This window comes from Malaclemys terrapin, chromosome 10 (assembly GCF_027887155.1).
Source record: "Malaclemys terrapin pileata isolate rMalTer1 chromosome 10, rMalTer1.hap1, whole genome shotgun sequence".
NCBI classification, from domain to species: domain Eukaryota; kingdom Metazoa; phylum Chordata; order Testudines; family Emydidae; genus Malaclemys; species Malaclemys terrapin.
The window spans coordinates 26,522,495-26,535,136 of NC_071514.1; the positions used below are offsets into that span (position 1 = coordinate 26,522,495).

Genomic DNA, 12,642 nt, shown 5'->3' on the forward strand with positions numbered 1-12,642 from the left:
AGCAGGACCAATCCCCAACTAAATCATCCCAGCCAGGGCTTTGTCAAGCCTGACCTTAAAAACCTCTAAGGAAGGAGATTCCACCACGTCCCTAGGTAACTCATTCCAGTGCTTCACCACCCTCCTAGTGAAAAAGTTTGTCCTAATATCCAATCTAAACCTCCCCCACTGCAACTTGAGGCCATTACTCCTTAGTTATCTGTCAGCTTTGGTTGTGTTTCAGCTAGACTTTCCATGTGTGAGGATAAGAGGCTGTAATCTGGCAGTCATATAAATAAGAAAAATCTAGCTGGAAGAATTAAAGGTCATCGGTGAGTGATGGGGTGGTAGTGGCAGTTCTCCCTCCCATACCAGATCTCAGTTACTGAGCTGAGGAGAGTGGTGGGGACACAGAGAAGAGATGGAGAGAGGAATTGCTATGGAGGAGAAACCTCAAAATTGTGCTATTTGCGGCAGAAAGACAAATGTGAAGAAACCTGGAGGATTCTCTGGTGGGCAGATATTTGGGGAGATGGCCTGTGTCCCACTGGAGGGATAGGGACATATCAAAGGGTGACTGCCCCTTTAAGAGGGAATGGGGTCCATTTCACTTGGACTGATTACCTGCTGCCCAGTTGGGCTTAAGGGAAGGCACCTAGGCTGTTCTTTGAGTGCTGTCCCTGTCCATGCTCCACTTAAGGTGTCGATGCATCCCGGCACTACTGATCGGAGATTTTCAGTAGCAGTGGCTAACGATTCACAGTGGGACAAGATCACTTCCAATACAGAGTACTGCCATTCGGACTGTCGACGGTTCCATGAATCTTTGCCAAAACCGTAACGGTGGTAGGTTGAGAAGGAACTGAGGGGTATGGGACGCACAGGCACTAGTTGAATCGCCAGTGGCACCACGAGACAGCTACTGCACGTGTGCGTCCTGACCAGGCACTGCTACCGAAAATCCCCAATCAGCAGCGCTGGGACCCACCAACACCTGAAGTGGAGCACCCACAGGGACACACATCTCAAAGAATCTCAGTTACTGCACAAGATGAGTAACCTTCTCTTTTACAAAGGGGGAGACAGCTGCAGGTGGTAGTAGTAGGCAGATGCCTGAGAAACACTGTAGGGAGTTAGAAGACTCCTGGAGGGCTCTGCGTCAGCAGGGGGCAGAAATACCAGTGCGGAAGGCCTGTGGAGAAGGCCAAATCCAGGCAAGAGGTGCTGGGAGAGCAGGAAGACAGACCCTCAGGGAGGAAGGGCTGTGCCCAGCTTGGGACTGAGGCAAGATAAATCACTTTTAAGGAGAGGCAGACCCTCAAGAAGGAGGCTGAAACTGGGATGAAAACTGTAGGGTTGAGTTCTATTTTCAAAGACTTTGTGCAGGACTTAATAAATTGCACCCCAGAAAGAGAATGTTTTGAATATCTGGATTCTGTGGATTTTTAAATGGATCCTGCATGAAGGGGAAACAGAGGCAGGGGTCAGCAGAGCCATTCTTGGCAAGCAGGTGGTGAGACAGGGCAGGCACACCTTTTAACAGGATATATCCTAGAGCAGCTAAAAAGGGCACAAGCCCAGTTTTTCCTCCTTGCATATCACCTTTATGTGCATTACAAAAGCACTGGTGTTTCTAAAATACTAAATTGTAAAATTCACCTTCAAATCTAGAAGCTAAGGTTAAAGAGATTCTGTCAAGTAAATCATAGCTAAAATATAAGGTTTTTGTGTGTTGTTATAAATGTTTCTTGAACACAAAAAAGTGGTCTGAATTTGAATTTCAACATTCCCCTGTATGGTCTGTAACTCAAACTCTACTCCTCTGGACCACAAACTACAAAGTGAACCTGACTACAGATGGGCTATAGGACAAAGGGAAGCTTTCCTGACAACTGTTTCCATGATTCAATTAAATCTGAATTCAATGGAAAACATAATAAAACAAGAAACATTTGTGAAAATTAAGTTAGATTTTTAAATTTGTGTCCATTTTAAGAATCTAATTTATTAACAGTGCAAGTAAGGAACTTTTCTCCTTAAAAATGTGATTTTTAATCTGACAATCTTTTAAATCAAATTAATAAATCAGCTCCCTTCTTTCAGTTACAGGTTCTCTTTTCACCACTTGATTGGTTCCAAGTTGTTCGGCTAGTGCATTGTCAGTGTTGGTCTGCTGATGCCTGCCAGCTACCTTAGGCCTGATCCATTAGAGTTTGTTATAATGTGGCAAACTATTTTCATAGATTTGTAATGCCCAGCAGAAAGAACATAACTTGGATCTATACTTAATCCAGTTACAACACTTGTTATTATTAGACCCCTGAATTTAAATGAACAATTGGTGTTTGATGTTTGTGTCGCGGAGTATTGGGGAACTCAGGGCCCTGCACCCCCGGCTTCCTGCGATTCACCATGACTCTCAGCCAGCCAGTAAAGCAGAAGGTTTATTTGGATGACAGGAATACAGTCCAAGACAGGTCTTGCAGGCACAGACAACAGGGCCCCCCTCAGTTAGGTCCAGCTTGGGGTCCCAGGGCATGCCAGCCCACCCCCCTTGGGGGGTCAGAGCCATCTCTGCCTCCCAGCCATCTCTCCAGCCTGCTTCCAGCACTCTGCTTTCAGCGACCCCTCCCACAGCCTTTGTTCAGTTTCCCGGGCCCCGGAGTCACCTGACCTCCAACCCCCTCCTGGGTTCTCATGTTACAAGCTCAGGTATGTTCCCTCGGGCCGACTCCCATCCTCCGATGCAGACCATCCTAGTCACACTCCCCTGTCAGCATTCCCACACCCCAGCAAGAACAGTCCCAGTTCGTCACAGTTTGTGTATGGGGGGTGTGGGTTTTTTGCAAAACAATTCACAGAAAGAGATGTCATAAAAAAACCCTACAAATGTGTTTTCCACAAGTATCTTCAAAGGAGTATTTTTGTAGCCATTTTGAAAGGGCTTGGAATGGGAGTCACCCATTCAGGGAGCAGAAACAGTGCCATCTGTTTAGGTGTCCAGTCACACAGCCAGGAGCACTGCCAGCTTTTCTGCCGCCCTAGGCGGCGGAAGGTCCAGCCCCGAAATGCCGCTCCCCACAGAAGCAGTGGAAGGTCCCGCCGCTGAAATACCGCCACAGTCGCCGCCCCCCCAAATTGTAGTGCCCTAGGCGACCGCCTAGGTCGTCTAATGGGTTGTGCCGGCCCTGCATACAGCACAAACAGGAAATTATGAATAGTGAATACTTAAAGTAGCAAATGGTTTGCGAGCAATCCATAAGTGGGAAGTATGCTCAAAATGCCATTCCGCAAATCTTTTTCAAATAACTAGCAAGGCAAACTCTGTTTGCAGATAATTAGCAAACACAAAGATGGGCTAAATTTGTTGAACTAACATTTTACTGTGAATGGTTTGCTTAGCTCTAGTTTGAGAATCATTTTTAGAACATGTCAATTAATCCTGATTTCAAGGAAGAGAAGTAGACTTGAGTATTTCATCTCACCACTTGGCATAGTGTCCTGTCCGTACTGCAGCACCACTCCAGCAGAACCATGCTTAATAGTTTTTGATTACAGTGGTAGCCAGCCTGGTTTGGTGCTCCATTGTGAACAGGTCTTTAATTTACATTCTTTTCTACATCACTTGAGCTGTAGCCTATTGCTAAAGAGAAAATATTAATAATAATGTGAAATGAGTCTTATAGTAAGCTTTTGGGGGCAGGAACAATCTCTTTTTTTCTGTGTGTGTATAGTGCCCGGAACAATGGGGTCCTAATTCCTATTGCTTTTACAATACAGATAACTAATAATGGAGTAACACATCAAGAACCAATAGAAATCTACTGAATAAAGCTGTAACCATTCCAGTAAACACAGCAAGATGCAATGCTTCTCCTTCCCAGATTCATACTCAAAATGGTTAAAGCTGCAAGACACTTCAAAGTGGTTATTGTCGGTAGTTGGAATAGCTTCATTCAAAGTAGACTCCAGTAGCTAGAATGATGTGAGCTTATTGCAGTTTTCAGCTACGGAAGCTCAGACAAATAGTGATTTTTTTTGGTGCTGACCTCTGTAGTATGGCTTTTGTTTCTTAACCACTTTTCTGTATTCCAGCATTTTAGAAGCAAAACACATGCCAAAATTTCCCCAGGGTCTTATGCAGTCCCTGAGAACAGGAACTTCTAGGAGTTTCCTGAGAGCTATCTCAAAGAAAGCTGCTTATTCTTTCCATTACCCACCTTCATCACAGAACTCATAGGCTATTAAAAAAACCAACAGACACTAATTGTTCTAAGTCCTTTGCCAACATTGCAACATATAGCGTCATGCATACAATACTTCAGGCGAACAACTGATCCTGCTCAAGTCAACGGAAGTTGTGCCACTGACTTCTAAGGGATCAGACTTTGGCCCTTTGGCTGTGGATGGAAAAACATGTAAAGTTCTTGTCACCTCGAGTTAACACTGCAGTGTGTAGATAACTCAGGTTACTTTTCTAGTGTTAGCCTAGCTTGAGTGAGAGCAGCTACAGTGTGAAATATTAATTGAGCTACACAGAGAGATTGTGTTAGCAGCTGATGAGTTATTAACTCGAGCTGTAGCCTATACCCCTGGAGGGCCAGCCAATTTGAGATAAAAGCACCACCACATTTAAATTAAGGGCTTGTGTGTGTGGACAGGACTCTCATTTGGGGTAATAGCTCAAACTGTAACTTGAGCAACTGCAGTGGTGACAAGTCCCTATGTGTACTACAGAACATTCCTAACTGTCAAATACTGAAGTCTTATAAAGTGTACGTGCTAGACTGAGCCTATCTCTACACTGCCACTTTCAGCACTAAAACTTTAGTTGTTCAGGGGTGTGAAAAAACATCCCCCTGAACGACAAAAGTTTTAGTGCTGAAAAGCATCGGTATAGACAGCGCTTTATCACCAGAAGCTGCATTCCCGGCGATAAAGCTACCACCCCTTGTTCAGGGTGGTTGTTTTTCTTTTATCGCCGGGTGAGCTCTCCCCTGGGGATAAAGTGTGTCTACACTGCCCATGTCACAGCACTGCCGCAACTGCACTGTAACGTGGGCAGTGTAGACATACCCTGAGCTATTTATTCATTTGGATGTTCAGTAGTAATTCAGAATGAAACTAAAGTTCAAAATATTCACATCCTCAACGCAAGTAATAGTAGTACTTCTGTTACATTTAAAATATATTTGTGTATCTGAAATTGTGTGTTCTTGCTTTGAAGTTTGACCTTTTATGGCTAATGGAACTCAAAGTATTATAAATGTGTTAATCTTTGGAAGCAGTGCTGTAAAATCATGTGTAGTGGACATATTTAGTGAATACTGCATAGTACAAACTGTGTTTATACTCTCCCACTCACAAATAGTTTTTATGACAACCAATGAGAAAACAGCTGCTGAAATATTGCTACCAGATCTGTTAAATTTGGGGACACATTATAAGAAAGAGAGTTCTCTTTTTTAAAGTGACTATATTTTGTATCAAACTTTATAAGGCAGATTTTCTCCCTAAGAGCTAGTTTGTACCATTTAGTGACAGCCCTGCAGGGGGTCAAGTGTAGAGCCATATTGCTGAAGAGAGAGCACCATTAGAGCAGAGGCTGTATACTCACAGCTAGAACCTTTTATTAGGTACAGTTAGTTCTCCTCAACCTTTCTCCCCATCCACGCAACGGACAGGTAGATGGAAGAGGAGAGTTGCTGTGGTCTTTTCTCCTTCCTTTTCAACCCCTTAGACTTTGTCTGGTCCTAACTTAAGTGGAGAAACTGTTAGTGTAGTTTTTCTATGTTTTGGTAGCTACAGACCAAGAAAACCAAGTCCTAGTAAGACTCCAACATAGGGCAGTTAGTGTGCCCTTTAAAGACTAGGGATTTGGAGTATATGACGTAAAAGCAATCCTGACATGTCATTAGTTCTTCCTGTTTAATGAAGTGTGGACTGAATAGTCTGGAGAAGCATTCCAGAAGTAACTATTCCAGTTTGTTGTTAGTTGAGTGAAAATTGAAATTTTCGCCCTTTGGGAAATTTCAATATTTTGCCATTTGTTTTCATCCTGAATTGGGATACAACATTGAAATAACAAAACTTTTCACAGAACTAAAAGTTCTTTTAAAAAAAATGGAAATTTAGAAACACTTTGTTTTCAGATTTTTGATTGGAACAAAACATTTTGACATTCCCAAATCAAAATGTTTTTATTTTTTAGTTTGTTGAACTGAATTAAAATGTTTAATTTGTGTGTACTAAGGTGCCACAGTACCTCATGAGAGTTGTAGTTTGGGTCCCTTTGGCCCCCATTCTCTCCTATGGGCTGGGCTTCCTGGTTAGACTATATCTCCCATGGTGCACTTGTAGTCATGTGATTCCTGTGACACACCATGTGGATGAGTCAGAGAGAAGACAGGAGTGCATCATGGAAGATGTAATCTGGCAAAAGAGCCCAGTCCATAGGAGAGAATAGGGACATGAAGTACCCAAACTACTACTCCCATGAGGCATTGTGGCAACACATGAAAATACAATTTAATGTTGAACTGACTCAAAATGAAATATTTTGTCTCTTTTCCCGAAGGAAAATTTCAGCAAAATCAAAGTTTTCCATTGAAAAATTTCACATCCTAACTCCCATTATAGGCTCAGCTAGGTTGATGGAATAATTTTTCCATCACTCTAGCTACTGCCTCTCGAAGAGATGGACTTACTACAGTGAGGAAAAACCCGTTCCGTCGCTGAAGCAACTGTGCTGCAGTACTACAGTGACATAGCTGCAGCACTGTGTCCTGTAGCACTGCTTGTGTGGACATATCCTCGGTCATGAACAGCAAAATGTAACATGAGTGAAAAAGAGGAGAGACAGGTATATGGAATTATATTTTTTTCATTTCAGGATGTTAGCATATGGCCCAATACAATAAGTAATAAAAAAAAAGGCTGTATTTGCTATTACCATTCTCCTAGACTGCCTCATATCTGAACACCAGGCAAAAATTTGTATGACACAATAGTTGACCAAATGTGTTGCAGTCCAATAATGTGACATGTGCCCCTAATCTCCCATAAACAATAGAATATATTCACATCTAAAATAACTTGTGTTGGTGAAAAGAATTCTGATTTCTGCTGATAATTCTGAAGTTGAGAAACTGACCAGATTTCCTACTATGTTCCCCCCCCCCCCCCCCTTCCAGTACACTGCAGGCATAGAACAGCTTCCGTTGGCACTACCATTCTGCCACTGTATAGTTTATTGATCTGTGTCTGTGGGGTTTGTTTCTCAAGCATGTGTAAACAGACTGTAACATAAAATTGTGATGGGTTGGGTCACAGAAAACCCCTTGGGAACTGTCACCTGGTGTGCTGAGACTACCCCTGAGCTCGTTTTCTCTGCCAGCTTGGGACTCCAGAACCTTGCCTGTTTTGAGCCAGACATGCTAGCCTGCTACAAATCCAGACTCAGGTCCGAACAACGTCCCCAAAACGCTGCAGGCTTAACTGAAAACAGTTTAAGAAGTGTTCCTGTCTCCAACACTCAGATGCCCAGCTCCCAATGGGGTTCAAATCCCAAATAAATCCGTTTTACCCTATATAAAGCTTATACAGGGTAAACTCATAAATTTTTGCCCTCTATAACACTGATAGAGAGACATGCACAGCTGTTTGTGCCCCCTCCCCCCCCAGGTATTAATACATACTCTGGGTTAATTAATATGTAAAAAGTGATTTTATTAAATACAAAAGGTAGGATTTAAGTTGTTCCAAGTAATAACAGACAGAACAAAGTGAATTACCAAGCAAAATAAAATAAAACACGCCAGTCTAAACCTAATACGGTAAGGAAGTGATTACAGATGAAGTTTCACCCTCAGAGATGTTCCAGTAAACTTCTTTTACAGACTAGCCTCCTTCTAGTCTGGGTCCAGCAATCACTCACATCCCTATGGTTACTGTCCTTTGTTCCAGTTTCTTTCAGGTATCCTTTGGGGGTGGAGCCAGCTGAAGACCAAATGGAGGGGTCTCCCAGGACTTTATATAGACTTTCTCTTGTGGAGACCCCTCCCGCCCCTTGTATAGAATCCCAGCTACAAGATGGAGTTTTTGGAGTCACATGGGCAAGTCACGTGTCCATGTATGACTCATTTCCTTACAGGTGACAGCCATTGTTCACATGCTACCTTCAACGTCCTCAGGTAGACTTCTTATGTAGATTGGAGTCTTCCAAGATCCATTGTCCATTAAGTGTTTTTTGATTGGGCACTTAACTTGCAAATTCCTTTCTAAAGAAGCTGACCAAATGCCTTACTAAGGCTATTTAAAATCAAACAAGTACACAGCCAATATTCATAACTTCGAATACAAAAATGATACATCCATACAAATAGGATGAATATATTCAGTAAATCATAACCTTTTTAGAGATCTGTTACATGGCATATGTAGCATAAAACATATTCCAGTTATGTCATATTTACATTCATAAGCATACTTCCATAAAGCGTTATGGGGTGCAACATCACAAAAATGATTTGTGAAAGACTGATAGGGTGGAGGTATCTGAGATTTTGATGGCCTGTTGGAAGATGGCACATTAACAGGGACCCAGTGATTCCCCAGCTTTTAGCACTACAGTGCTAAAATAAACCTTTTCAGGATTCTTTAAATTCTGTGGTGCCAGCTAGACTGGACTGTTGCTGAACAGCATTTAATAGCTCTTAGATGACTATGCTGTATCACTGTGCATTTTGCAGATATTTAATTCTTAGCCCTTTTATAGCACATTTCATCCATAGAGCTCAAAGTTTTACAAAAGGACATCAGTATCAAGAGCACAGCACGTTTTTCCCCCAGCTGTGGGAACTGAGGCACAAAAAGGTGAAGTGATGTACCTAAATTCATCCAGAAGGCCAACTGCAGAACTGGGAATAGAACCCAGCTCTTTTGAGCCTAGATTTTAAAAAGTGACTCTTAAAATTTAAATTGCTTTTCACTATTAATGCTGTTTGCTTCATATTTACATTTCTCCCAGTTTGGGCAATTAAGAGAGACAAGTTGGTTTCACTTTTCTGTCTCATCTATTTTTAGTTGATTTCAGTTTCTCATGCATGCACTAGCACATGCTGCAATATTTGTGTTGCACATGCTTCAGGGGATTAATCACTAAATTGTGTCGTTATTGTTGAATTTGTTTTTTTTAATGTAATCGAAACATTTCAGTTAATCTTCATTTTGATAAAAGTAAGCCCTATTTAAACCTGATAGCAACCTTTTAGAAAAGCGAAATGGCATGACAGTAAGGAAAGAAGAGAGAAGGTTATTAACAGTGAGCCACAACGGTTAAAACTGAAAATGCCTCTGATGAAGTAAAGTTTTCAGATGTGTTGAAGTGTCAATGGAAGGACTAAGGAGGGTTCTCTAAGGAAGGCTGGTTCCTTGTCTTGGGGGCCACCACAGCCAAAGCTGCCATGATCCTCTGGTAGAATTCTAAAAAGGGGGACCCCACATGAGACTCATGGTCTCAAAATATAGTTAGGCTCCCCTCACCTCTATTAATGTCTTTAAACCTCAAACAGGAGCAACTTAAAATCAATCCCTTCATCTTATATAGACAGCCAGTGAAAAATGGATGCAAGCTCTTAGCTTTGTGTCACTGATAATTTTGTGCCCAGTGTGGCTTTTTATTAGGCATAGAATATACGTCTGAAGATACTGAACAAGCACTTCTGACTGAAGTGGTGAATTTCTTGTACATCTTCGTTGCTCTTTATGCATATTTGGTGTTTTGGAGCTCTTAGCCCACTATGTGACTATACAGTACAGCTCTGCATCTCATTCAAAACTGGGTGATCCTTAATGCATAAAGAGAGGCCTGGCTTCAACAGTAACTTAAAATGCTTTGATAAAGGGGTTATTTAACCTGGTAAGCTGTTCAGGAGAGGGACCCCTGTCTATTTCTGTTTGTACAGGGCGTAAGACAATGACGTCTATTCCTGATTGGGGCTTTTGGGTGCTATGGAAATATAATTTAAAACATTAATAACTAAGCAGTTCTTTCACTCCTTTTTTGAAGAATACTTTTGTTTTATTAAATCAATTCAAACACATTTCTTGAATGCTGAGGAAAGAAAAGGCAGAGCAAATGAAGGTGAAAGAGTATATTATTTAGAGACTTTGAGATTGAATAAACAAGAACAACAAAGGAAATATGAAACCTGAAATAAAATATTGAATTCTCTGGCAGAAGGTAGAATTTGCTGGGCACTGTGCAACTTCAACTGACTATGGACGTTGCATGTAATAGAGCCAACAAGACAGACAGTCGTAGGTCCTCAGAATTCTGCAGCGTTTCAGGAACTTGTAGACATTTATAAGTAAATATTACATGGCTGTATGTTTTATTTGTCATAGACTGACTGTCAAAGCTTGACTCAGCAACTTTCTTCCTTTTGATTTTGTGTTACAGCGTATTATTATGATTTTTATTGTTGTTGCTTCATGGGACATGTTAGTATATTACATTAAATTCCTTTGACTTCTCAGAGAGTTATGGCTGTCATGTTTTATAGTGTAACTTTTCCATCCAATGCAGAAAAAATTCAATCAGGTTATTCAGGAACAGCAACAGTTAACCGAACAGTTAAAAGATGAAACTAACCAGAAGGAACAATTAAAGAGGATAAAGAATGAAATGGAAAATGAGCGATGGCAACTAGACAAGACTATTGAGAAGTTACACAAGGAGGTAAGGTTGCAGTTAAAAGAGGCTGCAGGAGATAAGATATCTAATGGGAAAAAGCAAATAAACTGCCAAATTACAAAGAAAAGAGCTTAAAAGCAGTGTAAATGAAAGTGAAATGTGAACTTTGCTGTTAGTGTATTTGACCTGGTGACTATCAATAAAAGCTTTCTGGACTGGAACAGTAGTTGGAACGGTGCAATCTGAAAATACCATGGTAAAACACTCCTGTTTTGTTAAAATAAGATGCCATATTTGAGTTCTCTTCCATTATGTACAACAGACTCAGCCCTGGTCTACATTGTGCTTGTGTGTGTGGCGGGGGGGAAGTCAACCTAAGATACGCCGACTTCAGCTACGCGAATATCTTAGTATCTTAGGTCGACTTACCTGGCCATGAGGACAGCGGCGAGTCAACCGCTGCCGCTCCCCCGTCGACTCCGCTTCCACTTCTTGCGAGCTGGAGTTCCGGAATCGACGGGGAGTGTGTTCAGGGATCGATTTATCCGTGTCTAGACGAGACACGATAAATCAATCCCCGATAGATCGATCCCTACCGATCCGGTGGGTAGTGAAGACCTGCACTAAGTCAGTCCTTGCTCAGCACAACCATCAGCTCGACTGCAGTGACTTGCAGCTGATTTCTCCAGCTGCAGCATTGTTGTATTAGTTTTGCCATCTATGTGTGAGCACACAGCTTAGTTTTGGTATGATAAAGTATTCAGTGAGGGCTTCATAGAATAAATTCTAATTTATACAGGTTTAAATACAAGCCACCTGTAAATGCTGCTGGCAGAAATAGGATGGTCTGGGAAATGTATTGCCACACATTTTAGAAACACAATTTTAGAGTTGCATATTTTCAAACTGGTGCATAGAAATTCAGCTGGACATATACACCATTTTGAAAATGTTCTCTGCACAGTGAATTATGTTCCTAATGTAACATAGGAGAGACTGCAGTTAGGAAGAAAAATATTCTTCTGTAGTACTAATGAAGACAGATTCCCTTCTAGCAATGCTTTACTTGTGGGGAATTTTATGTTTGTTTGTTTTTTGCCAGATGGCTGAAATTGTAGAAGTGTCCCGGTCATCCACTCTGGAGCTTCAGAACCAGCTTGATGAGTACAAGGAGAAAAATCGCAGGGAACTTGCAGAAATGCAGACACAATTAAAAGACAAAAATCTTGAGTTAGAAAAATCACATCTGACAACCATGAAAATGCAGGATGAGGTACTGGCTCATAAATTGAATGACATGTTTAACCTTTGACCTAGAATCCTCCTCAGACAATTTTCAGGACAAAGAATCTTTGCTATCATGCTCTTGTGCACTTAATCAGCATGCTTTTGTGTTTGATTCTCCAGGACGATCATCAAGGTGGTACTTCTACAAGGGCAATGGGGTTTACTGGATACAATAGATAAATGCAAAGTGTGTTTGATGAATTTATCAAAATGATATGATAAAGTTTCTGCTGAAGTTCTTTGGCTCATTTAATATTGATTGCTGAAGGGAGAGTTGAGAATTTTGAAATAGCCTTGAATCAGAAAAAGATGGGGATCTATTATCTTTTTAAAAAATACAACAACACAGCCTGGCTTTAGCTTTTTAAAGTAATTGTCATGGACGTTTGAGATGTTTCAGATTTAAATGACAAAGCTATTTGTGCAGCCCCGAATCAGCCACAGCCTTGAAGTCTCTGTCTTTTTAGTATGTAAATTTTACCATAAAATCAGTCTGGCCTCTTTAAAGTTCTAAATACAGTTCTTCGTTATTTGGAAAACCTTTGAGAATAAACGGTCTATGGATGTCCTCAGTATATAAAATATATTTTAATAATTTGAGCTTCCAGGCCAGAACTTCTCCTTTGTTTCTCTTTCTTTTTGTTGAACTAGAGCAGGGCAATTTTTGGTCTGAGGGCCGC

At 41.2% G+C, this 12,642-nt stretch overlaps 1 protein-coding gene across 4 annotated transcripts in view; it reads left to right on the forward strand.

Moving 5' to 3' along the window:
- Positions 1-12,642, forward strand: part of CGNL1 (cingulin like 1) — a 137,309-nt gene that overhangs the window by 92,826 nt on the left and 31,841 nt on the right. For all 4 annotated transcript variants that reach the window (XM_054041490.1, XM_054041492.1, XM_054041493.1 and 1 more), the window contains exons 11-12: positions 10,568-10,720; positions 11,778-11,948. In XM_054041490.1, coding sequence (XP_053897465.1) covers positions 10,568-10,720; positions 11,778-11,948 — 324 coding nt within the window. The remainder of the gene's footprint in view (positions 1-10,567; positions 10,721-11,777; positions 11,949-12,642) is intronic.